The sequence below is a fragment of the Camelina sativa genome, chromosome 9 (assembly GCF_030686135.1).
Source record: "Camelina sativa cultivar CO46 ecotype springtype chromosome 9, ASM3068613v1".
NCBI classification, from domain to species: domain Eukaryota; kingdom Viridiplantae; phylum Streptophyta; class Magnoliopsida; order Brassicales; family Brassicaceae; genus Camelina; species Camelina sativa.
In genome coordinates, this window is record NC_141888.1 from 34,342,370 (window position 1) to 34,367,646 (window position 25,277).

At 35.4% G+C, this 25,277-nt stretch overlaps 7 protein-coding genes across 7 annotated transcripts; 4 read left to right on the forward strand and 3 right to left on the reverse strand.

Annotated features, from left to right (window-relative positions):
- The first annotated feature begins 4 nt into the window (after positions 1-4).
- LOC104712757 (somatic embryogenesis receptor kinase 1) lies at positions 5-4,195 on the forward strand. Its single transcript, XM_010429728.3, has 11 exons — positions 5-835; positions 1,371-1,503; positions 1,590-1,661; positions 1,772-1,915; positions 2,016-2,087; positions 2,175-2,246; positions 2,335-2,447; positions 2,590-2,721; positions 2,902-3,243; positions 3,332-3,726; positions 3,814-4,195. Exons 1-11 carry the CDS (start codon positions 760-762, stop codon positions 4,126-4,128), a joined length of 1,866 nt encoding a protein of 621 aa, XP_010428030.1. The 5' UTR covers positions 5-759; the 3' UTR covers positions 4,129-4,195.
- A 235-nt stretch (positions 4,196-4,430) lies between these two features.
- On the forward strand, positions 4,431-6,837 carry LOC109124555 (uncharacterized). The gene is made up of 9 exons (XM_010429729.3): positions 4,431-4,727; positions 4,831-4,884; positions 4,963-5,004; positions 5,077-5,342; positions 5,442-5,589; positions 5,689-5,772; positions 5,861-5,976; positions 6,190-6,348; positions 6,432-6,837. Exons 1-9 carry the CDS (start codon positions 4,616-4,618, stop codon positions 6,669-6,671), a joined length of 1,221 nt encoding a protein of 406 aa, XP_010428031.1. The 5' UTR covers positions 4,431-4,615; the 3' UTR covers positions 6,672-6,837.
- A 166-nt stretch (positions 6,838-7,003) lies between these two features.
- Positions 7,004-8,714, reverse strand: LOC104712759 (protein WHAT'S THIS FACTOR 9, mitochondrial-like). Its single transcript, XM_010429730.3, has one exon. The coding sequence runs from the start codon at positions 8,591-8,593 to the stop codon at positions 7,172-7,174; it is 1,422 nt and encodes a 473-aa protein (XP_010428032.2). The 5' UTR covers positions 8,594-8,714; the 3' UTR covers positions 7,004-7,171.
- Positions 8,715-9,325: 611 nt separating this feature from the next.
- LOC104712761 (protein-tyrosine-phosphatase PTP1) lies at positions 9,326-12,036 on the forward strand. Its single transcript, XM_010429731.3, has 9 exons — positions 9,326-9,726; positions 9,805-9,901; positions 9,981-10,063; positions 10,168-10,308; positions 10,895-11,029; positions 11,129-11,277; positions 11,359-11,500; positions 11,590-11,675; positions 11,767-12,036. Exons 1-8 carry the CDS (start codon positions 9,529-9,531, stop codon positions 11,671-11,673), a joined length of 1,029 nt encoding a protein of 342 aa, XP_010428033.1. The 5' UTR covers positions 9,326-9,528; the 3' UTR covers positions 11,674-11,675; positions 11,767-12,036.
- A 206-nt stretch (positions 12,037-12,242) lies between these two features.
- On the forward strand, positions 12,243-13,652 carry LOC104712762 (uncharacterized). Its single transcript, XM_010429732.3, has 2 exons — positions 12,243-12,380; positions 13,153-13,652. The coding sequence occupies exon 2, from the start codon at positions 13,227-13,229 to the stop codon at positions 13,524-13,526; it is 300 nt and encodes a 99-aa protein (XP_010428034.1). The 5' UTR covers positions 12,243-12,380; positions 13,153-13,226; the 3' UTR covers positions 13,527-13,652.
- LOC104715811 (EPIDERMAL PATTERNING FACTOR-like protein 7) lies at positions 13,627-14,190 on the reverse strand. Its single transcript, XM_087465879.1, has 2 exons — positions 14,023-14,190; positions 13,627-13,928 (listed from the first exon to the last, which is right to left on the reverse strand). Exons 1-2 carry the CDS (start codon positions 14,102-14,104, stop codon positions 13,762-13,764), a joined length of 249 nt encoding a protein of 82 aa, XP_087322005.1. The 5' UTR covers positions 14,105-14,190; the 3' UTR covers positions 13,627-13,761.
- Positions 14,191-15,473: 1,283 nt separating this feature from the next.
- Positions 15,474-18,184, reverse strand: LOC104712763 (protein DETOXIFICATION 54-like). The gene is made up of 2 exons (XM_010429733.3): positions 17,011-18,184; positions 15,474-16,185 (listed from the first exon to the last, which is right to left on the reverse strand). Exons 1-2 carry the CDS (start codon positions 17,980-17,982, stop codon positions 15,619-15,621), a joined length of 1,539 nt encoding a protein of 512 aa, XP_010428035.1. The 5' UTR covers positions 17,983-18,184; the 3' UTR covers positions 15,474-15,618.
- Between the last annotated feature and the right edge of the window lie 7,093 nt (positions 18,185-25,277).

Here is a 25,277-nt window from a genome sequence, read left to right on the forward strand (position 1 = left end):
AAGTGACGTCCCTTTCAACGAAACCATCTCTCTCTCTCTCTCTCTCCCTCCCGCGAACTAAACCCGTTTTTTTTTGTTCTTTTATCTCTGAACTGCCAAAAAGAACACGGTCAGAACGAACGGGCAGCACCGTTCTGGTCAGCTTCTGTATTCCTCGTCTTCCTCTTCCTTCACACTTGCATGCCCCTCTCATAAATAAATAAAATAAATAACTTTGCCCTGTTGAGAGATCTCACTTATATAAATGACCAAAAAACAAAAAATTAATAATTTATTCAGAAAAAAAAAAAGAAAAGAAGACGAACGAAGGAACAAGACTAATCATAGTTTCTCTGGCAGGCTTGTTCTAGTTGCGGCTTACTAACATTTTTCTCATAAAGCTCTTTTGTTATTATTACTTCACGTTTTAATTTTATATTTTTTCCTTTTTAAAAAAAGAATTATATTTTTTTTTTCTCTCTTATTCAACTTTTGTTTATCAGTAAGAGAGAGAGAGAGAGAGAGAGAGAGAGAGAGTGTAGAGTCTGATTGAGAAAAGACGACGACGAGAACGCCGGAGAATTAGGATTCTTGATTTTCCTTTTTTTGCTCTAATGTTTGTTTCCCTGCTAAATGGGTTTCGCTAAAAATGGGATTTTTTTCTTTCTTTTTCTTCAGTGTTGAGGTCGTCGTCTCTCTAAAGTGTTAAATGTTGAGAATTTTTTTCAGAGGTTAGGGTTTTCTCGGATCTGATGAGATTAAAAACACCAGGATTTGATAATGAAGATGACTTTTGTGGTGTTTACTTTACTTTCACTCATCTTACCATTGTGGCTTGCTTCTGCTAATTTAGAAGGTTTGTGGTTACTCAATCCTCACCTTCTTCTTCACTCGTTTCTCGATTCTTTTGTTATTTGAGGGGAGGTGAATCGCTCTTTTAGTGTCTGCATTTTTGAATTTGATAATGCTTCTTGTTGATTTATGTTTAGACAAGTTCTATTGTGTAGGAAGATGTTGTTGTTCGTTGTAGGTTTTAGATTTAGTGCACATTTTACTGTGAATCCACTGTTTCTTCTTTTTCATATCAACTTTGTAAATTGAAAAGGCTTGTTCTTTTTTATGGTTGAAAAGCTGGGTATTTTGATCTTTCTTTGAGATATGTCTGTAACAACTTGAAGCTTATGTTATTTGTGGTGGGTCTTGAAACTACATACAGCTTTAGATTGATGTTGTTGATCCAAACATTCTCTGGAAGACTTCATTTTGTTTTGTAAACTATATCGATTTTGTTTAGTTATTAAATCTTAAAAGGATCTGTTTCATTAGTTCTCTTGAAAGTTTTTTCATCAATTGTGTTACTAAAAACATGGATTTTGTGGTTCTTGTTGCAGGTGATGCCTTGCATACTTTAAGGGTCACTCTAGTTGATCCGAACAATGTCTTGCAAAGCTGGGATCCCACGCTTGTGAATCCTTGCACTTGGTTCCACGTCACTTGCAACAACGAGAACAGCGTCGTTAGAGTGTAAAGCTTCCTACTAATCCCCTATCAGTTAACTTTGGAACTCAATGTGGTTCCTGACATTTTCTTATTTCTTTTGTCCACTACAGTGATTTGGGAAATGCAGAGTTGTCTGGTCATTTAGTTCCGGAGCTTGGTGTGCTCAAGAATTTGCAGTATTTGTAAGTTGCACTTAAAGCATGATGTTTTAACATAACACAATCCAAAATCTGATACAAAAATGATGCACTCAAGATACCTTTTGTAAAAAAAATATCTTATTTTATTTCAGGGAGCTTTATAGTAACAACATAACTGGCCCGATTCCTGGTAATCTTGGAAATCTGACAAACTTAGTGAGCTTGGATCTTTACTTGAACAGCTTCACTGGTCCCATCCCTGAATCCTTGGGGAAGCTTTCAAAACTGAGGTTTCTGTGAGTATATTTTTGCTTTACCGTCTCAGTTACAGTCTTGTTACATCTTCACTGGTCCCGATTTTTGACTCTTTGCTGAAAATTTTGCATGCAAGAATAGCCGGCTTAACAACAACAGTCTAACAGGGTCGATACCCATGTCACTGACCAATATCACTACCCTTCAAGTGTTGTGAGTTCTCTCATCAACTTTCACTTATGTCTACTCCATTGGAGCTCTTTTGAGTTAACTCACTTAACCTTTATGGATGTATAACAGAGATCTATCGAATAACCGGCTCTCCGGTTCGGTTCCTGACAACGGCTCCTTCTCACTCTTCACACCAATCAGGTTATATTTCTATCTTTCTCCAGTTGTTTCAGTTATTGTGCCAATGTCTGAACTTATTGGCAACTGAGATTCTCATTTCCTTGTGCAGTTTTGCTAATAACTTAGACCTATGTGGACCTGTTACAAGTCACCCATGTCCTGGATCTCCCCCGTTTTCTCCTCCGCCACCTTTTATTCCACCTCCACCAGTTTCTACCCCAAGTAAGCCCCCTCTTTTCAGTTTACATTATATGATGCAGAAGATGAGAAATCTATGCTTATCTATCTAATTCTCATGTAACCATCTTGCCAGTAAACACATTGATATTGTTTTAGCTTTTTGATGCGTCTAATCTGATTTCAGGTGGGTACGGTATAACTGGAGCAATAGCTGGTGGAGTTGCTGCAGGTGCTGCTTTGCTGTTTGCTGCTCCTGCAATAGCCTTTGCTTGGTGGCGACGAAGAAAGCCACTAGATATTTTCTTCGACGTGCCTGGTGAGTTTTATTATTTGCACTCAATTCTGTTCAGATATCTGATTTGCACAATTTTTAGCCAGCAAGTTGCTTTACAATAAAGTATTGGAACAACTATTGATGAGAATCATTAGAGGAGCCATTGTCTTTTGAGCTACAAACTTACTTGAGTAAAATCTCAACTGCAAAATCTATGTGCAGCCGAAGAAGATCCAGAGGTTCATCTGGGACAGCTCAAGAGGTTTTCTTTGCGGGAGCTACAAGTGGCGAGCGACGGGTTTAGTAACAAAAACATTCTGGGGAGAGGTGGGTTCGGTAAAGTCTACAAGGGACGTTTGGCAGACGGAACTCTTGTTGCTGTCAAGAGACTGAAGGAAGAACGAACTCCAGGTGGAGAGCTCCAGTTTCAGACAGAAGTAGAGATGATAAGTATGGCAGTTCATCGAAACCTCTTGAGATTACGAGGTTTCTGCATGACACCGACCGAGAGACTGCTCGTGTATCCTTACATGGCCAACGGAAGCGTTGCTTCATGTCTCAGAGGTAAGTAAAACTCTCCGTTTATTTCATCTTTAATCTATTTCATGTTTTCTTTTACGGTAACATATTTTTGATTACACAAATGGTACAGAGAGGCCACCGTCACAGCCTCCGCTTGATTGGCCAACGCGGAAGAGAATAGCGTTAGGCTCAGCTCGTGGTTTGTCATACCTACATGATCACTGCGATCCAAAAATCATTCACCGTGATGTAAAAGCAGCAAACATCCTCTTAGACGAAGAATTCGAAGCCGTGGTTGGAGATTTCGGGCTGGCGAAGCTAATGGACTACAAAGATACTCACGTGACAACAGCCGTCCGTGGCACAATCGGTCACATAGCTCCAGAATATCTCTCTACCGGAAAATCTTCAGAGAAAACCGACGTTTTCGGTTATGGCATCATGCTTCTAGAACTTATCACAGGACAAAGAGCTTTCGATCTTGCTCGCCTAGCAAACGACGACGACGTCATGTTACTCGACTGGGTAATAATAATAACATAAAACTTCAGTGTGATGTTGACAAAACTACTGAAACTGAAATCTAATGATATACTTGTTGTATTGCTTAAGGTGAAAGGGCTGTTGAAGGAGAAGAAGCTAGAGATGTTGGTGGATCCAGATCTTCAAACAAACTACGAGGAGAGAGAGCTGGAACAGGTGATACAAGTGGCGTTGCTTTGCACGCAAGGATCACCAATGGAAAGACCAAAGATGTCTGAAGTTGTAAGGATGCTCGAAGGAGATGGTCTTGCGGAGAAATGGGACGAATGGCAAAAGGTTGAGATTTTGAGGGAAGAGATTGATATGAGTCCAAATCCTAACTCTGATTGGATCCTTGATTCTACTTACAACTTGCACGCTGTTGAGTTATCTGGTCCTAGGTAACCAAAAAAACAAAAACAAACAAACTCTTTATAAATATAATTATTGAACAATATAAAATTTTTACAAAGTAGGTAATTTTTATTTTTTTAACCGCAAGTTTTCGTTTTTCTTATAAAGAAAACGAATCTAGCCTTTGTTGATTTTGTGCTTAGAAGGAGAAAATTGTATAATAATCTACAAATGTTTGTGTAAGATTGTTGTCTAATGTTAAGATTTAAGAACACTGTTAAAAAAAAAAATATTCTATACGAGATGTAACGACGTCGTATCATTAAACAAACGACGTCGTTTGGTAGGAAAATGAAAAAAGGGTTTTTGTTGGAAAAAAAACGAGAAGTGAAGGGTTTTTGTACTTTGTGTCTTCGCGTTACATCGTCGTGACACGTCACACCTCCAGGCTCCATCCATCTCTGCCGTCTTCATTGATTCTTCGTGGTGGCTGTGAAAAATATCTGTAGTAAGAGAGAAGAAGAAGAAGAAGAAGAAGATGAGTAATAATATGGATATGAATCATTCAGGAGGGGAAGAAGAAGAGGATGAAGGAGATGTTTTCCTTGGTGAATCCGATGTTCTCCGTGAATACGATGTCGACGAACAAGGTATCTTTTTTTTTTTTTTAATTCTTCAATCATGTTCTTCTTTAATTGTATTTATGTATATATATAAGTGTGTATGTGTGTGACTCTTCTATTGTCGATTCAGATCTTCCTGAGGCAGATGATAACGATGATATGGACGATGATGGCGAACAATTTGGTAACAAAATTGTGTTTTTCCTCAAAATCTCATTTGATTTTATTTTTATTGGTTCTTAGTTCTTATGTATTGATGCAGATGAGAACGATGACTCTGTTCACACATTCACTGGTCACAAAGGTAACGTTTTTATTACCTCTCAAAATTGTTTTTGTAATTCTCATGAAACTAAGAAAGTTTTTACTTTGACAGGTGAGCTTTATGCATTGGCTTGTAGTCCAACAGATGCTACGCTTGTTGCAACTGGAGGTGGAGATGATAAAGGCTTTCTTTGGAAAATTGGTAATGGAGATTGGGCTGCTGAGCTTCTTGGTCACAAGGACTCTGTCTCTTGTTTAGCTTTTAGCTATGATGGCCAGTTACTTGCTTCTGGTGGATTAGATGGTGTTGTTCAGATCTTTGATGCTTCTTCAGGGGATTTGAAATGTGTTTTGGATGGTCCAGGTGGTGGAATCGAGGTATCAAATTAAAATTATTGTGCTTGACGCAGTTAGGTTTTGTATTATCAAATTCTGAGTTCAAATCTAGTTACTTACTGTGTGGTTTTTTTGTTTCAGTGGGTGAGATGGCATCCGAGAGGACACGTTGTGTTGGCTGGATCAGAAGATTGTTCTCTATGGATGTGGAATGCTGATAAAGGAGCTTATCTTAATATGTTTTCCGGACATAATCTGAATGTCACTTGCGGTGACTTCACCCCTGATGGTATCAAACATTAGCTTCTACCTTATTTACTTTATGGATTGTCTTGTTGAGCATACCTGTTTACATTATATTGTTTGCCTGTGTGTGTGGATACTGTAGGTAAACTAATTTGTACTGGCTCTGATGATGCAAGTTTGATTGTATGGAACCCAAAAACTTGCGAAAGCATTCATGTTGTTAAAGGCAAGCGCTCTTTTGGTTTTTACATGTTACTACTGTACAAGTGAGAGAGTAAATGGTGTGAAACGCTAACCTCTGATTTTGTGTGTAGGTCATCCGTATCATACAGAAGGGTTGACATGCTTAGACGTTAACTCGAACTCAAGTCTCGCTATCAGTGGCTCAAAAGACGGTTCAGTTCACATTGTCAATATAGTCACCGGGAAGGTTTGTACTTTAGTTTATTGCTCTTACCGATCTTTTCACACGATTGGTTTATAATATATATCATTTCAATTAGCAAGTGCTACTAAGAAGACCTGTTATTTCTTGAAAACTTTCTATTTACACCATCTTTGATCCACCATTTTCTTGGATTAAATGGGTGCTTCTCATAACTATTTGACATATTAACTAACTTGTGAGTAATCTAACCAACAGGTTGTGAGCTCTTTGACTTCTCACACGGATTCAGTTGAATGTGCGAAGTTTTCACCAAGCTCCGCAACCATCCCTTTGGCTGCAACAGGTGGAATGGACAAGAAGCTTGTAATCTGGGATTTGCAGCATTCCACTCCCAGATTCATCTGCGAACACGCGGTATGAACCTGGTAGTTTCTCTGAGATAGAATCAAAACAGAGATTGAAACTAAAACAAATCCTCTCTTTTTCTTTGACTACAGGAAGGTGTGACATCCCTGACTTGGATAGGATCCTCCAAGTATATAGCTACTGGCTGCGCCGATGGTACAGTGAGCATTTGGGACAGCTTATTAGGCAACTACATCCATACCTACCATGGTCACCAAGATGCTGTCCAGGCCATCTCAGTCTCGACCAACACGGACTACATTGTTTCGGTCTCTGTCGACAACACTGCGCGAGTCTATGAGACATCTGAGTTCCAAAACAAAGTTGCATAGGCAAGTGAGAAGAATACTATCCAGACATGTGTGGCTATCTGTGTTCATTGCTGTGTTCTTCTTTATTAATATGCCTTGTGAGGGAAATTTTTGTCAAAAATAACAATGTCCAAATTTGATATGTACACGGCGTAGTTTATTGATAAAGTGTAGTCTTTATTTGGAATTTGTTCTTCAGTTTTACAATCCTTCTAGGTCCAATGAGATTGAGAAGTGTTACTCATTACTTTGATATTGTTAATGAATGAGATTCAGTACTGTTAGTATCCCACACAAGTAATACAACTACTTGATATCATGAGTCTGCAAATATCACTTGGGAAAGTCAGATATAAGGTCTAAGCATAACCGTGGAATATAACTCACTCTTTAAAAAAAAACTCTTGTTTCCCCTGAGAAGTAAGAATGAAAAGAACAAGCTATAGAGTAAGATTACTAAACAGGACAAGAAACAAACCCGCTGAAAAAGCAGCCACCAGTAAACATGGATTAAAGTCTTTTTAATACATCCGACTCCTCTTCTTCTCGGTCTTTAAGCCGATCTTGTTCCGCCTGGATTGTGGCTTATCCCTTGAACCTGAGTTCCCAAAACTCCTCCTACCTGCTCTTGGACTTGAATTTCTACGACCACGATTCAGACTCTGGTTTTGATCCACTTCATCATCTTCACTATCGTCCTCGTCATCATCAACAAAATCTCCTTTACGATCATCCTCAACATCAGAACCAGAAATGTCATCATCATTCCCAGCCTTTGCATCAGTGTCACAAACTTCCCCCTCCACCTTCCCCTTCTCTTCTCTCTTGCTTTTGGAAGAAATTGCCTTGTTATCTTTCTTAACCGTATTCATGAGTTTCATGTAACGGTTCCTGCTAGTCACCAGTTCATTACCCTCTATCAACACCCCCCTCTTGTAACCATCTCTAAGAACCACAGTATGAGTCCTAAGCTTACTCGACAAGTAAAAGACACCGGGATGGTTATGTAAAACTCTCTTAAACCTTGATCTCAATCCCATAAACTCACCGAGATGCAAAACAGCATCTTTCCCAACCTTCTTGGACACAAAAAGATTCATGATTTCGTGCAAAACAGCAGCCGCCCACTTGTCAGACTCATCACTAGTCGCAGACAGATGAAGTGCATTCTCATAAGGAGAGATATACGGCAGTTTCTGCCAATCATCAATCCATTTCTTCATCTTCTTATCAACCACAAAACCATTTGAAAACTTCATCGGAAAAGCAATCGCAGATCCTTTCGTGTACTCTCCTTTCCCTACCGTTCTAGCTTTCTTCTCCAACACAGATACAGCATGGTCATTGCTCCAACAAACAAGCTCTAGCTCACCACTACATCCACGTAACTTAGATTTGATAACTCTAAAATAATCAGGGAACTCAGGTACCATAGTTTGAACGTAATCCTGAGGCAAACCTAAATCCCATTTCAACAAATCAAGAAGCTCCAATGGAATTTTGTTAATCCTATTGATCATCAACAGTTTCAAAAGCCTATCAGCTAAACCTTGCTTATAACTCTCACTTCCGTAAACCAACTGCTCATCGGAGTCGAGGTTTAGAATCTCCGGCGTGAGGCTGATGTGAGGGTGAATACCAATTCCTCCGGGGAGAGACTCTTGGAAAACGGAAGGGAAGCTTCGGATGAACTCGATCGGACGGAGTGGAACTCGGAGTGAGTCTTTCTGAGTGGTGATAACTGAGATCGGGACTGATTTCGCTGGCTCCGATCTGATTAGGTCTTTGATGCTGAGAAGCGGTCTGAGATTCTTCTCTCTTTCGACCGCGTGGTCGAGACCTCTGTCTCTCACGAATTTGTAGACATCTTCCGCCGTCGTATCGGCGAAGGTTCGGTGGCCGGAATGACGGCGAGTAGAAATGGTACGGAAAATGGATTTCATCGGCGATTTTGTGGTTTTTTTTTAGGGTTTTGGTAGAGACGAAAGGGTTTAAAGAGGGTTTTGGCTCATCAATGGCGTTTCAAAGACATTGTTGATGTTGGAGACTGTTGCTCGTTCCACTCGTGTTACTCAGTAGTCTACAGTTTCTATCATTTTAATGGGCTTTTAAGTTGGGTTTTTCAGGCCCACTATAGTTTTTTTTTTTTTCTCCACAACTGGCCGGCCCATTAGCCAAATCCCTACATTCGTAGAGAGCGGAACTCGATCCCTGTGTGATTGTGCCTTCTACAAATGGACTTACCTCCTGCCACTGCACTAAAGTCACTTCACTGCACTACACTAAGGCCCACTATAGTTTATCCAGTGAGGTTCCCCGTTTTAAATAATTGATTAAATTATCTATGTATTTAAACTTCTTCAGAATTTATAATAGCTTTAATAAAAAAATTACAAGTTCTATATGGTTCCTTTGCTTAAAAGCTTTGCTAAAATTATATATAAAATAGATTACTTTATAGTATGGTCATCAAATTTAATAATTAGATAGAAACAAAGGAAAAAATATTAAAAATAGATTCATTTAGAGTATGGTCGTTAACTTTAATAATTAGAAGAAAATTAAAAAAAGAAGAAGGAAATTGTCATATAATCAACAGTCAAAGATGGTGCATCAAATAAAAAAATGCAACTTAGTAAAATCCCACTAATTAATATTCAAAGTTTCTTTTTTTTGTAATATTCAAAGTTTCAAACCATTTCCTTTTTTATTTGTATAGAGAGGAAAGAAAGAGAGAGAGAGAAAGAGCCCAAGCCAATTAGAAAACTTCAAATTGATCAGAAAAAAAAAAAAAGGTTCCGATTCTCTCACTCCGCCTCACACGACGGGCAACTTCAGTTCCTGCCGTCGCGCTACTAGATCCCACCGTCGATCAGACATGGCGACAGGGATGACTCCTTCCGCCGCGACTCTTTCCACCGGCTCGAATCGTTTCGATTTCTCATCCGCTGATTCTCCTCCTTCGATACTCTCTCTATCTCCCGATCAGCTCAACTACTGCCGTCAAGCTCTCGGCGTTTTCCGGGAAAAAATCGAAAATCCCGACTCGATCGCTCATGAATTCGCCAATCTACAGGTTACAGATCCATCCTCTCTCTAGTCTCTTATTCACAATTACGTATGTATTAATAGACTCTAGTCGAACGCAACGCAGGCTAATAGGTTGAGGCCAACGGAGATGCTGCTAAGCTGTACACTAGCTATGAACAATGTTAATATTGAGAAGAACAGATACAGAGATGTTGTTCCATGTAAATATTCCTTTTTCCTTTTATTTGCAAATATGCTAAGTAGAGTATAGTTCTAATCGGATTGGCTTTTTGGTTTTAGTTGACAATAACAGGATTGTTCTGAATCCATGTAAAGATTACAGATCGTCTGCAGAAGGATATGTGAATGCTAGCTTAATCAAGGTAACACTTCTTCTTAGTCTATTTACTTGTGTGTGTGTTTTTTGTAGCTTTCTGTTTATTGATTATTGAATGTTTCTTCTACAATGGGTTTTATGTTATGGTAGACGTCGGATTCTGAGAGTATTTCTCAGTTCATAGCTACGCAAGGTCCTCTACCACACACGATGGAAGACTTCTGGGAGATGGTAATTCAGCACCATTGCCCAATCATTGTTATGCTCACTCGATTGGTTGACAATTATAAGGTACTCTCTGCTTTCATTAACTTAAAGGTTGTGTGTATATGAGTCTTTTTTTCTTTGGTGTTGTGTTGCTTGACGAAACAGGAATGCCACTATCTTATTTGTTTGATGATCGATGAATTCATTCCTAATTAAGTTAGTTTGTAAGGATGATGTAATGTTATCTTCCCCTTGATCTTTTGGTCGGTGTTACATTCCCTTTGAGGTAAATCTATGTACCTATCTTTAATGCTAGAGTGTCACCAAGCCTCACTTGGTAATGGATAGATTCACGCTTGGCATTAAGTTAGGATATTCAGTGACATATAATCTGATCATCAAGGCATCTATTACTATATTTTTTTTTAGACGATAACATCCAAGCAGACGGGAAGAATATTGGTATATTTGTTGTGAGCATTTGGTTTTGATGGTCTACTCAACCGTAGATTCCTCTTGTTCAATCAAACATTAGTTCATTATTTGTTAGTAAGGTTTGAATGTTTCGTTTACAGTGATGACGATAGATAACTGTCTCGCTTATGTTGATTTAAAAACAAACTTATCTAGTTTGTTTTTTCATTCGAACTTATCTGTCTTCTTGTCACAGACTGTTAAATGTGGTGACTATTTTCAAGCCGGAGATGGACCTAGAGAATTTGGCAACATATCTGTGATGACAAAGTGGATAAAGACTACTGACACTTCACTGATGTTACGGAACCTTGAGGTTAAATACAAGGAGGTAAGAATCCTATATCAGTTTGCTTCTGTATATTTCTCCCCGAGCAAGTTCTCTCTTTAAAGGTCTAGCATGTTTCACATTATGAACGACGTGTTTCAGACGGAGGATCAGCCCATGTCTGTTCTGCATATTCAGTATCCAGAGTGGCCTGATCATGGAGTTCCCAAGGATACTGTGGCTGTCCGTGAAATTCTAAAAAGACTATATCAAGTACCGCCTAGTGCTGGCCCAATCATTGTGCACTGCAGGTACGATGCCATGTCAATGAGTGTGCCTGTATGCAAGTGGTGTTCAATGTTTCCTGAGAGAATTGTTTTTAAATTTATCAGCGCAGGTATAGGAAGAACTGGAACATACTGTGCGATACATAACACAATCCAGAGAGTTCTTGCTGGCGATATGTCTGCGTTGGATCTTGCTAAAACTGTGGCAAAATTCCGTAGTCAACGCATTGGGATGGTTCAAACCATGGTAAATCTTTGGGGGTTACAAGTTTTAGCTACCATATTACCTCACCACATTAGTGTTCTGACTTGTTTAGTACTTACTTTTTATCGAAGGATCAATACTTCTTTTGCTACACTGCGATTGTTGATGAATTAGAAGATCTAACTGGAGGGACAAATGCTGGAACGAGTTCCTAAAGGTATGCAATCTCAACAAGCAAATCCGAGTGAGCGCTACCTGTTATAAAATCTAATAAATCTCTCTTGTATTGTCTGTCCTTTGATCCACAGCTTGAATGGTCTTCTGCTTACAAGTGGTAAAGAGGAAGAAATGGCATCTATATGCACAACTGTATTATTTTCGTTATGTGAATCATGAAGAAAGCGGAGTGGATAAAATCCTTCTAGTGTTTCCTCTAATTATCAACTCTCGTTTAAGACTTCACAATTTCTGTAAATTTCCAGATGTGATAGGTTTATTTTTCTTACTTCTGTTGTGGAAATTCTGATTTAAAAGAAGCATAAGAATTTGCTAATGATGATGCAAGATTGTTTTTAAAAGACTATGAACCGGTTTGAATTGGTTGGAATTGTACAAGAACCGAAGAATATTTTAATGGTTTAGACTAAACCAAGTTTCTCAGAAATTGGAAGCGGGTTAAATGAAATGGCGTATGTTAACATTTACTAGCATGTCCGTGTCATCGTCGCACGCGGGAAATCTCGCTTGATGTGGCGGCGCGTGTCGGACACGCGCAATAAACTTAGCTATAAACCCCCAAATCGAGGCTTTGGTTTCTGGATCCTCGTGATGATGACGATGGGGATTACCTCGAATTCGAAATTAAAGTAATCGTCGTCACTTCTCTGGACACCGAATTCAATTCGAGAGAATCACCCAAGAGGTAATAAGCTTTGCTTCTCCAGATCTCAACTCTTTCTCTATCTCTCTCTTGCTCTAGCGCGCAATTGGAATTGAATTCTTGTCGATCTTGCTCTAGCTGATTTTAGTGTATCTAGGTTTGAATTTGTAGTTGAAGATATATAGGTTTGAATTTGTAGTTCGGAAGCTGAGCCCTAGCAGTGATGAGTAAGATAGGCATAGAGCTTGATCTAGGCTAAGCTAGAGATGGGGTTTTTTTTTGTGGTGTATCATAGTGTATTCGCTTGAATTCTTATTCGAAGATGTTTAATTCTCATTGGCCTCCTTTTGCTGCTGAAAATGGAGTCTTAGTCTATAAAGCCTTTGTCTATAGATGTTGAACACATGAGTCTGGTTATGTACACTTCTCATTGATGGTTTGGGAGCTGCCACCTCTTAGTAGCTAGTGTTCATGGACATTCTTCGTCGGGGAGAAAGTAATGAGCTTTTGTCTGTGCTCTGTATCTGTTAATGTAGATGTTAGTAGAACATCATCCTCAAGAAGATATTGTCATGATCTTATTGATGCAGTGTCAGCCAAAGAGTGCTGTTTGAAACGGTGTCTGATTTTGCTTAGATTTCGTGAGTTAAGGAATTGACTTTGGTGAATGGTTAGCTTAGTTCTTGTTCTCCACAATGAAGGGTCCTTTTTTAAGTAACTTGTTCCACAGAAATGAGAGATCACTCGCAGCAGACTTTTTATCTTATGTTCCATTCGTCTGTTTCTGAAACCATTGGATTATGTCTAAACGCAGGTAATTCTAAAGAGCAAGTGTGTTTGTGATTCAAACCCCGTATAGAAGATACTTACCGAGGCAGATTAAAAAAAATGAGTTTTGCGTGCCTCGTGTGCCATAGTGTAGAGAGCCCATCCCACTCATTTAGAAGCTACTCTGTTTCTAGCTCAGACAACGAAGGTAGATGCTCTGTGATTGCCAGCTGCCTCACAAGGAACTCACTTGTTCAAGCAGCTAGATCAAACACTTTCCCTGCATCATCCTCAAAGGTAACCCCACAACCCAATTTCCAAGCAGGTGAAGGAGCCTCACCACGCTTAGTACGAAGCCGTGCTGTGAGAAGAGACCTTGTCAGAGACTGGAACTTCAACGAAATCGAGACAGAGCTTTAAATTCAGACCCTGACTCTTCCCTTAGGAATAGTATATTAGTTTGTTCATCAACTACTAAGCTTTTTTTTGTTTTTGTATTGGGTTTGCAAACCAATAATATAATATTTTCCCTGGCCGTTTATTCAATTTTGGTATTACAAATCAAACCCACACGCTAAGGTGACAGTGAGAAGCAACAAGAGATCATTGAAAACGTAAAAGGGAAAAAAAGTGGTCACGTGAGATGAGGAAGGCTTTAGGTGAGGGAAGGCACGTGATAGTATTTGCCTTTGCACAAGCACTTGTAAACGAGAGGGCAAGCCTCGGAGGCTGAGCACTTGGAAATGATCACAACGAGCTTGCATGGTTTACATGGACCACATGCGTTCGAACAATCAGGTATGCTTGATCCACTCGCCACATCTACAACAAATAAAAGAACCAACCAAGATGATATAATAAGTTCATTGTCTCCTAAACATGAATCATGTAATAAATAGCCATAAAAATTACTCACAGTTGAAGAGATCCCGTTGGAAACTATTACTACTAACAAAGAGATGGAGAAGAACAATCGCAAATAAAGATACGTATTTCATTCCTAACAAAATTTGAAGTTTATAGTTCAAGCTCTCGTATGTAGAAAGTGTTTTTGAAAGGAAGAAAAATGTGGTGAAGAGATGAATCATGAATTAAGATAAGATATATAGGAAGAGTGAGAGTAAATTAAGATGTGTTGGATTCACATGATCCCTCTCTTTCTTTTCAAAGGCTTTCACATTCTTTGATCCTTTCTCATTAATTTTTGAAATCTTCTTACTGTTTGGTTTTAATTTCTTTGGCATATACTGATAACTTGATAAGCACAAGAATGTGCAAAAATATAAACTCTATCGAAAGGTACATTTAAAATACGGAGTAACAAAATCTCAGATGTCTCGTCATCATCAAGTCCTACATGCCATCAAGCGTGACCCTTTGAGACATTGCTTTTAATGAAGTCCCCACTCTTGTTACTCTCTCATTTACTCCATTCCTTTCTTCAACCTTTTGCATTTACAAATCACGAACCATTCCCAATGTATTTTATACCTCACTTATTTTTGTGGGAGTCTCAAATAGCATTAACATAAGAATTATCCCAATGCTTCAGTTTTCGACTTTTCTTTGTCACTTGGTTTACTACAACGATTGGATATGTAAACAGGATGATAAGGTATGAATCGGATTGGTATGACACGATTCTTCTAATTCCATAGTTCAAGACTTGAAGTGCCCGACAAAAAAAAGAGAGTTCTTTGTATGGGATACTTTTAGCAATGGCATGTCCCAAAGTTTTTAGGGAAACAAAACACCTGTGCATGTGTAGGGTTCTGTATCATTTCAATTTAGAAAAGTACAATAAATGTATTTGTACCCATTCCTCATCATCGTTTTCTCGCCTAACGATAAAATAGATAAAACACTATTTACACACAAAATACAATTTTCAAAGGCAAAAAGTTTAATAAAATATACTCCCTTCGTTTCAAAATATAAGATGTTTTGGAGAGACTTTTTGTTTCATAATATAAGATGTTTTCAAATTTCAATGCAACTTTTAGATTAGTTTAGTATTTTATATTATGCAGTATTGTTTTTGATTGGTTGAACTTGTTAAAAGTAAAACTTCTTAATCTGCGTACTTTCCTTAAAACATCCTATATTTTGAAACGGAGGAAGTATTTAAAATACTGGTTATAGAAAAGAATCACACGAAATGAGGGAATAAAGGAGTGTATAGGGGCCATAGGCATGCGTTTAATGGTGTTTCGCTTAATATGGCCAAAAAAGTTTCTTGTAAGCTTTTACTACTATTCTCTTTTTCACCATTTCTAGCAAAAAGCGTTATCCGATATTTGTTTTTTTGTATGTTTAACAAATTATTAATCTTACTTTCAACGTCTAATAATGATTTAGCTTCCAAGATTTCAATTAGAAAATTCACTAAAAAAAAACGGACAGAAACAAAACATTAAAATCAAACGAGTCAACCACTCATCATCACTAATGAAAAAAACCACCCCCACAGAACAAGTTCTGAATTTTGACCCCACAGTGATCTCCAAATGAATTACAAAACACTACCCAACTTCTCATCATTCCCATTACGATCGTCCAACAACAACAACGACGACGACTCTTCATCATTCCCAACTTTCCCCATCTCCAAACTCGTTAGACTCATTGCTCTCACCGCTTCCCCTTCCCAATCCGTCCTCGCCAAAACCGCATACAATATTGAAACCGCGCAAGCCGCTTGAGCCGAAAGCAACCCAAACCACAATCCACTAAACCCAATTTTCAACCAAAATGCTAGTCCAACAGCCACAGGCGTCCCCACAAAATAAAACGACCCGAGATTCACGTGTGCTCCAACCGCAGGACGACCTGTCCCTCTTAGAATCCCGCAACCTGTGGTTTGCGGGCAGTTTCCTAGCTCGCATAGCCCCACAATTGGCATCACAGAAGCAACCAACACCTTGAGTGGCTCATAGCCCGTGAATAGCCCAGCCCAACGCTCTTTTAGTACCACGGTCCAAACCACATTCAATGCTCCTATCACAAATGCACAAGCTAGAGCCACGTTCGCTGCTAGCCTTGCCTTGTACGGTCTACCTGCACCTAGCTCGTTACCAACCTGAAAAAAAATTAATGAAACCAAATGTTTGAAAAAAGAGTTAATGAAGCCTAACTTATGTCACATGTGAAGGAAACGGAAAAGAACAAGTTGTTTCTATGAAGTTGAAGAGTGGTCATGAGATTGGCAATAATAATACAGACCACACTTGACTACTCTCTTTTCAACCACTTTTTTATATTTTTTAGGTATGTTAACGTCCAATCACATACCACGAGGTGACCTATTAATGGAAGTTGATGTAATATTTTCTCATCACATTCCACGTTTTTTATCCACTTATTTTTTTCTCTTTTTGTGAAAAAAAAACTTTAAGAAGTTACCCAAAACAAAACAAAAAACAGCTAGAAAACAGAGAGCCTTCCTTCTAAGAAACTTTACTAGGAAACAAATAAGTAGCTTTCTAAACCATTAATAAGGTCGTTGGAAAACCAAGAAAAAAAACAAAAAGAAAAGTTTATGCATATTACAAATAAAGTTAATCAAATCTATCTTCCAAAACTTTTTTTTGTCACACTAATAAAATGATTTCTCATCTCCAAATTCCAAGACTTTTGTACTTTTCTTTTTAATCAAAGCCACCACAATTTTTTTATCTTGAAAAAAAAAAAAATTGATATTGCTTCAAACGTTTCATCTTCAGTTTGAATTTGAAAACCAATCTGTAAACCCAAATCAATTATAGTACTATCTACTTGGTCAATATGGACCACTTAATCAACATAGTCAATCATTGTTTTGACTCAACTCTTCACCACTTAATCAACTTTTAGTCAATTTGACTCTAATTTTGACTATAAAAAAAAAAAGAGTAAAGACACGTACCCGAGCAGAGACACAACCAGCTAAAGCCATAGGAACGGTATACATAAGACTCGTAGTCTGAATCAAGATCCCAGTCGCAGCCACCGCAAGCTTAGGATTATCCAAGTAACCACCAAGCACAGTCACAATCTCATACCACCACCACTCCAAACATATCCCCAAACAACTTGGAACCGCCACTCTCATCAATGGTCCCAACCCTCCAACGAACTCCATCACAGATGATGAAGACTGAGCCACCGCCGTAATAGAGCCACCACCCTCATTCACTCTTTTATGCAACCTTCCACTCATCCAAACATATCCAACCAAAAGCCCAACCATAATCAAATTCGTCACAACAGACGCAATCGCCACACCAGGAACACCCCATAGCTTCACCATCACTAGCCAATAGTTCAACGGCACGTGGAACGCCACAGCTGCTAACGTGCACCACATCATCGGTTTTGTCACACGTTGTGACCTTAAGTAAACCCGTAACGGCTGAAGCAGCGTATTGGTCAAAAGGTCAGGGAGAGCGTAGAGACAGTACTCAGCGGCTGTAGCGGTTATATCAGGGTCTTGACCCATAAAGAGCATGATGGGTCCGAGGTTGATCCAGAGGAGGCTAATGGGCACAGAGGCGACTAAGAGAATCACGACCATACGGTGAAGAGAGAGCGTGAGGAGATCCCAGTTTTTGCTTCCGTAGGCTTGGCTACACACTGGCTCAAGACCCGAGGCGAGTCCTACGAGGACAGAGTAGCCTGTGATGTTGGTGAACCCGATTGAGAGAGCTCCTCCGGCTAGCTCGAGACTACCGAGCCGTCCGAGGAAAAGAACGGAGACGACGGCGCGTACGTAGACTAGACAGTTCATAGCTGTGATTGGTAAAACCATAGCCCAGAGCTCTTTTAGTTCGTCTATGACTTGAGGAAGAGTTGGGTGTTTATGGGAAGTGAAATCTTCTGATTCGGTTTTGTCGGCCATTTGAAAGAGTTTCTTCCTTTTTTTTTCGATTTTTAGGAGACTTGATCAAACAGTAGTAGTGAAACAGAGGATGAGAGAGGAAGGCATGGAAGGAATAATTTTACGAGTACACGAGACAGAGGAGGTAGGAAAAAAAAAAAGGTTCAAATGCAGAAAATAAAGTCTGCTTTTGTCTCATGAAAATGAAAGGAGCAAAAGCTGCAATAAATAGAGAAAATGAGTTACAAATAAATAAATGTAAAATATCTTCTCTATTTCAAAATTAGAGATTTTAATATTATTTTAATATATTTTTGAATTTATGTTTTCAATACAAATAAATACTGTTATTTAATCCTAGATTTTATTAATGGTAGTATTATTTAGAGAATTAACTCTATAATATATGATTATTAAAGTATCTCTTAATATTATTTTTCAAAGTTTCTATATGTGTTTAACTATTTTATATAGGACTATATATTTTAAATACAATAAATTAATAGATATGGTCCATTTGTTGGTATAGCAGGGAAGAACAAAACGGTTTTGTGTCACCATTGATCACAACAACAAAATAAAAAAGATAAGAATTATTATTTAACAAAGCGGCGAGAAACGATAAAAATATTTATAACGGTTTAGTAATAGAATTTTAAAATATATATTTTAGTTTCTTATGTTTTCAATTTTTAAAACATTTGTCGTCACAATTATAGTTAATGCATGAATCAAATCGTTTTAATGTTATATTAAATTACTTATTTATAAATTAATGGATTTTGTGCTCTTATCACTTTTACGCTATTAATTACTGCTAAAATAAATTATTACAATGTCATATGTTATGCCATCAGTCACACTATATATTTGTTTCCTAGAATTGTTGGATAAAACCTTAATTTGGATATGAAATGTTAATTCAAATATATTAGTTTGATTTAAGCATAAATTATTTATTTTGAATTTTTAAGGTCATACATATTTAGTGACAGAAATTTACTTGGTATAGATTTAATTTTATGATAAACATTGTATTGCATATTTTATATAATTATAAAAAAATGATTAAGAAGATATAACTTCAAATGTTTATAAGGTAAAAGTTTCAACATTTTTATATGGGCAAAATTTTGACTTTTTGGTTTCATGCTTTTAATTTAAGTATAAACTTAGTAATGAAGATATCTAGATATTTTGTCATGAATGAAATTATCAGATATGTGTTTTTTAAATCAATACTTTCATGGTTTCAAAAGTTTCATTTTCTTGCCTTTTTCTCATATAAATATATTAGATTCGACAATGATGATACATATGTCTATATCTCACAACAACAAATATCATAACATCAAGTCATGTCATATTCGATGAAATTATGTAGATATCCATATGTCATTTTTTTAGAATGAGTAGAAAATGACTAGGTATGTTTGTTTTGTGATCCTTTAACCTCACAACATTCAACCTCACAACACAAGAATATGATTCATAAATACAAAAGTGATAAAATGAACTGAATTTTATTTTTTCTAATTATTTTAATTAGTAACAAATATACTAGAGTCATAATTATTTGGATTTTATTTCGGTACTCTGAAGATTACTTTTTCTGTTTTAAATATTTTTTTTAAAAATTGTTTCATTAAAATTATTTTGTAATTTCTATTCAAATATGGCTTGTGTGTTTAAAGTATATCTAAGCATGCCTTCCTCCAAAAAGTAGATAATTATTGACTAACATGTAGAAACATTAGAAAGATCATGATAATTTTCTGATTTGAATATTATGTTTACCTATACACTTATGGATGCATCACTAACTGCAGCATCAGACACTAGAAACCTTATGGATCAAACCAAAGTAAATACACATATATCCAATTATTTGTAACACACTTATCAAAACTAACGTCCGTTATTTTGGAAATTTTGGAAATTTTGAAAATTAGATTATTAGAGCGATTTCATCAAACAGTAGTGAAATTCAAAAAGAGAGGATGAGAGAGGAAGCCATGGGAGGAATAATTTTACGAGTTTACGGGAGACAGGGGAGGTAGAAAAAATAAACGTAGAAGAAAACAAAAGTTCAAATGCAGAAAATAAAGTATGTTCGTTTGTCTCCTGAAAATGAAAGGAGCAAAAGCTGCAATAAATAAAGAAAAAGGAGTTACAAATATATATAAAATGTATTCCCTCTATTTCAAAATAAGAGATTTTTAGTATTATTTTAATATTTTTATGAATTTATGTTTTCAACACAAAATGTATTATTATAATCCTATGTTTTGTTAATGTTAGTTTTATTTAGAGTAAAAGTTATAACATATGATTATTAAAGCATCTCTTAATATTATTTTTCAAAGTTTCTACATTTTAGTGTTTAATGAAAACATTTTCATTTTATATAATTGTGTATATTTAAGTACAAAAAACTAGTAATATTTATGGTCTATTTGTTTGTATATTGGGGAAAAACGAAACGGTTTTTGTGTCACCATTGATCAAAACAACAAATTACAAAAGAATGATTATCTAAGAAAGCGGCAAGAGACGATGGAAAATATTTATAGCGGTTTAATGAACTTTTGTAACGTCTTCATTTTCAAAAATATTTGTTGTCACAGCTGTAGTTAATGACTCAAATCGATATAATGTTTTATTAATTTAATTATTTATAAATTTATATATTTTGTTATTTTCTGCTATTACTTACCGCTCCATTTCTTATGGCATGAGTTACACTATATATTTGTTTCTTAAAATTGTGTAAAAATTGTTGGATGAAATCTCAATTTGGATATGAAAAGTTAATTCAAAAATATTAGTTTGATCTAAGCATGTTTATTTTGAATATATAAGATCATACATATTTAATGACAGAAAGTTACTTGGTATTAGATTAAGTTAGACATTATTATAAACATTGTATATATATGTATATATAATTATAAATGAAATGATTAAGAAGATCAATAACTTGAAATTTTTATTTGGTATTTCAACTTTTTGGGTTCATGCTTTCTCTTTGAATATCAATTTAGTATCGAAGATATCTAGATATTTTGTTGCGAATGAATTTATCAAATATGTTTTTTTCAAAATCAATAGCTTCATAGTTTCAAAAGTTTCATTTTCTTGCATTTTCTCATATATTCTTGATTTGACAATGAGGATACATATGTCTATACCTCCTAAAAACAAATATCATAACCTCTAATCATGTCGTATTTGATGAAATTATGTCGATATCAATATGTTTTTTCTAGAATGAGAAGAAAATGAACAGGGTATTAGTGTTTTGTGATCCTTTAACTGCACAACACAAGAATATGATTCATAAATACTAGAGTGATAGAATGAACTGATTTTTATTTGTTTTTCTAATCATTTTAATTAGTAACAAATATTCTTTGTAATTATTTGGATATAGAAAATTTACCAACATATTTTAGTTGACATAATTATATTTGCATAAGGAATACGTTGGAAAAAAAATCATCACTGAATAAATATTAGTACTATTATAAAAGAAGAAAAAAATGAATATATAAACATTGATACTATTATAACGACAAATAAATTAAATAGTTCGGATAACTGTTGAGCATTGAACAAAAATATTTCCACACTTGCACCGTGATACGTTTTTATCCATTTTTATTATTCTTAAACTTTAAACAAGCAAACTAGAGTATAACATGATTTCAATCGAGTCAGTTTTACTAATTATAAAATACAGCATAACAACACAGAATAGGATGTTCCATGTGTTGAGTACATATTGAGTGGTGAAATACTTATGAATCTCAATACGTCGGTATTCTGAAGATTACTCTTTATGTTTTTAAGATATATATATATATATATATATTTAATTGTTTTATAAACAATTATTCTGTAACTTCTATTAAAATGTACTTTGTGCATTTAGAGTATATCTAATCATGCCTTCTCCAAAAAGTAAATATTAATTGATTAAACATGTTGAAACATTAGAAAGATCATCATAGTTTTCTGTTGCGAATATTATGTTTACGTATATACTTATGGAGGCATCAGACAGTAGAAACTTTATGGATCAATATATACCAAAGTAAATACACATAAAAAAAAATATACTTGTAACACACTTATCAAAATTGACGTCCCTTGTTTTGGGAATTTGATTATTAGAGCGATACAAGCGATCAGTAAATATGGAAGGAGAGAGATAGGTTGCAACTTGCACGTGCACAGTCCCCTGACAAAATAAGTGAAGTTATGTCAAAAGTTGGCAATAAAACAGGTATGAGGGATAGGTGATATTAATGTTTTACAAGTTCGAAGACAAAAATACTACTAAGGGAACTTAACATTTTAAGTGATTTGTATAAAAGTTACAAATCTTATGTTATTCAATCATGAATTTTAAAAAGTCTCCTGAAATACACTGTTATTAAACTGATGATTTAAAAATCTACTGTTATTCAAAACAGTTTGTGGATTTGGATTTTAATAATTTTAGGAATTATGAGGATTTGAGAGGATTTGTTTAGTTAAAAATACAGAAATCCAAATTTCATGGTTTTAGGTGGGATTTGAAAGAATTTTAACATAAATCATACCAACTTCCCTAAAATCTATCAAAATTCCAAGTTTCCTAAATCCCATAAAATCCTTCAAAATCATTGTTTCAATACACCCTCCTCTAATATTTATTGAGACATTTTTTAGTTTCCTTTACAAGATGTTTTGTTTTACACACACAAAAAAAAATACTCCATCCGTTTCAAAATATAGGATGTTTTAGTTAAAACACGCATATTAAGAAATAGTTACTTTAAAAAAGTTTAACCAATCATAAACAATACTGTATAATATAAAATATAAAATTAATCTTAAAATTGGATAGAAAGTTGGAAACATCATATATTGTGAAACAAAAATACTTCTCTAAACATCCTATATTATGAAATAGATGGAGTATTATTTATGTCAAGAAAGAAATTTTTTTTTTGTCAAACAGTTAAAAACATAAAACAGATTATAAACAAAAACAAAATCGCACTAGATTACTCATCTTGTTTTCGTACTAGATTACTAGAGTTTGTTTGCCAAAAAAAAAAAAAAAAAAGATTACTAGAGTTTTTTTTTCACATAATAACTGTATGACTAATTCAGTTTTTTGATATAAAACTCAATACGTGCATGCATATCTATTTTGAAAGAGTGCAATTGGTATATTTGCACATTCTTTTTTTCAGTTCTGAAATTATTTTAGATTTGTATTACTAGTTTATCTTAACCATCCAATTTATTTTGTTTTAAAAGCTGAACTAAACCTTTTAAACAATGCGATACGACCCTCAAAACATGCCTCATGATATCATATAAGTCAGAATCCATCAGTCATCCCAAGTCACCACCAACTAAATTTGAAGTTAATCCATTAAAGATTTTATTTGGATTAATAAAACTAAAGGCAAATAATGCACGTACGGCTGCCCAGAAACCCAGTAGAAGATAGTGACTGGTCCGATAATACGACACGATCAATCTATTTTCTTAAATCATCACTAACACTTAAACTAAATATTATGTTTTTTTTTTGGTGGCTTTATAGGCATTTGTTTATCATTCGGCTTGTCGATCAAAACACATATAGTCATTTAAAACATCGAGCAAAGCATGTGTCTTCCGAATCAACATTAGTTATATTGTTAGTGTCTCGTACGTCATAACCACAGAGGTGGTTGTTGCCTCGTGGCCAATTCCAAGGGGCTAAAGTTCCACAATTTTACTGACACTCATGTCAATATTATAATCCTTCGATCGATCAAATATTTTTTTATATAAATGTTCTTGGTCTCCTACAATCATGTAGACGTTTTCAACAAAACTTTTGTTAGATAAAATAAAGTAGCTAGGTGTAAGAAATCATAATTGACTATGTGTAGGGTAGAATATTGGATAGGGAGAAGAAAAAAACTGAAATCGGTCGTGTGAGTGTAATGTAGATTGTATAACATAATCACATAAAGTTTCTACAAGAATATATAATATAGTTTATGTGTGGTTAATATGCGATAAGCGAGTATTCCTTAAGACGGGCATATATTTAATTTATAGCTAAATGGCAGACAACACATTCTTTTTGCTTAAAGCTATGCGTTTTATGAAAGTAGATTCCTACAATTTTGTACAACCTTATTCTTCTAATCTCTAATATTCCTCATTTCATATTAATTTTAACAAACTATCTCTATCTACGAAAATCTTTTAGTTTTTCCTTCTATTATATAGCTCTAAAGCAATGACGAATTCTAGTGTAGTAGACGTATAGCCACCATAATTAATGAAAATATATTCGCGTCTGATTCCATGGAAAACTATATTACGCGAGACACATATATAAGGTAATAAGTTTGATCTTGGAATAGTTATAACGTAGATAAAAGAGTAAAACATAAAATTCCAATGATTTGAAATAGATATATAGCATGAATTCGATATTCCAGAGAGACAAAAGAATACACATAAAATTTGCGAAGATATTCAATAGAGTGATTGAAACTACTCATGTGTCAGCCACTTAGCAGCTAAGTAAAGCATTTGGACATAAAGTTTGATTTATTTATTTTTCAAGCTAAATATTTAAGACTTACATGCTTTAATTTTTAGAATATTGTGATATATACTAGTTCTCTACTAAACAGTTCATATATCTCTAGAGTTTGAACATATATAGGTGGTATCTCTAATGTACCATTTTTTGTTAATCACACCTTAATACAAAAGAAGTAATAAAAAGCTCGTATCCTTAAGGACATATGTTAGTCTTTAGTATCGAATGTAAATTATTGAGACATAAAAGGAGAGTGAAAATTAACTTCATGGCCACATACAAGAGATATCAGAGGTATTATTTTATCACGTACTATCGATCATACGAGTTACCAAAAAAATAGTACGCGATAAAACAATGGGACCCTAAAAAATAATATAAGGAGTGAACGATCGTATTCAACTCCATTATGAAAAAAGGTAAATGCTAAGCTAGTTAGGTAAGGAATATAATATATATCTCGGATTATTGGCACACTTTGAAAGAGTTTGGTATCGAGTATCGCACATAAATTCGAATTAAAGAAAAAGACAAACTTCGTACTCGTCGACGCCTCTCTATTTAAAACTCGCTAATACCAGTTATAAACTTAGAATCAAAAGTCAGACAAACAAAAAACAAATTTAAAAAGTTCCAAACGAGTCATAAGGCCAACTCCTTAGTATTCAATTAGTAATATATACGTAATTAAATAATTTTTAAGTGTAAG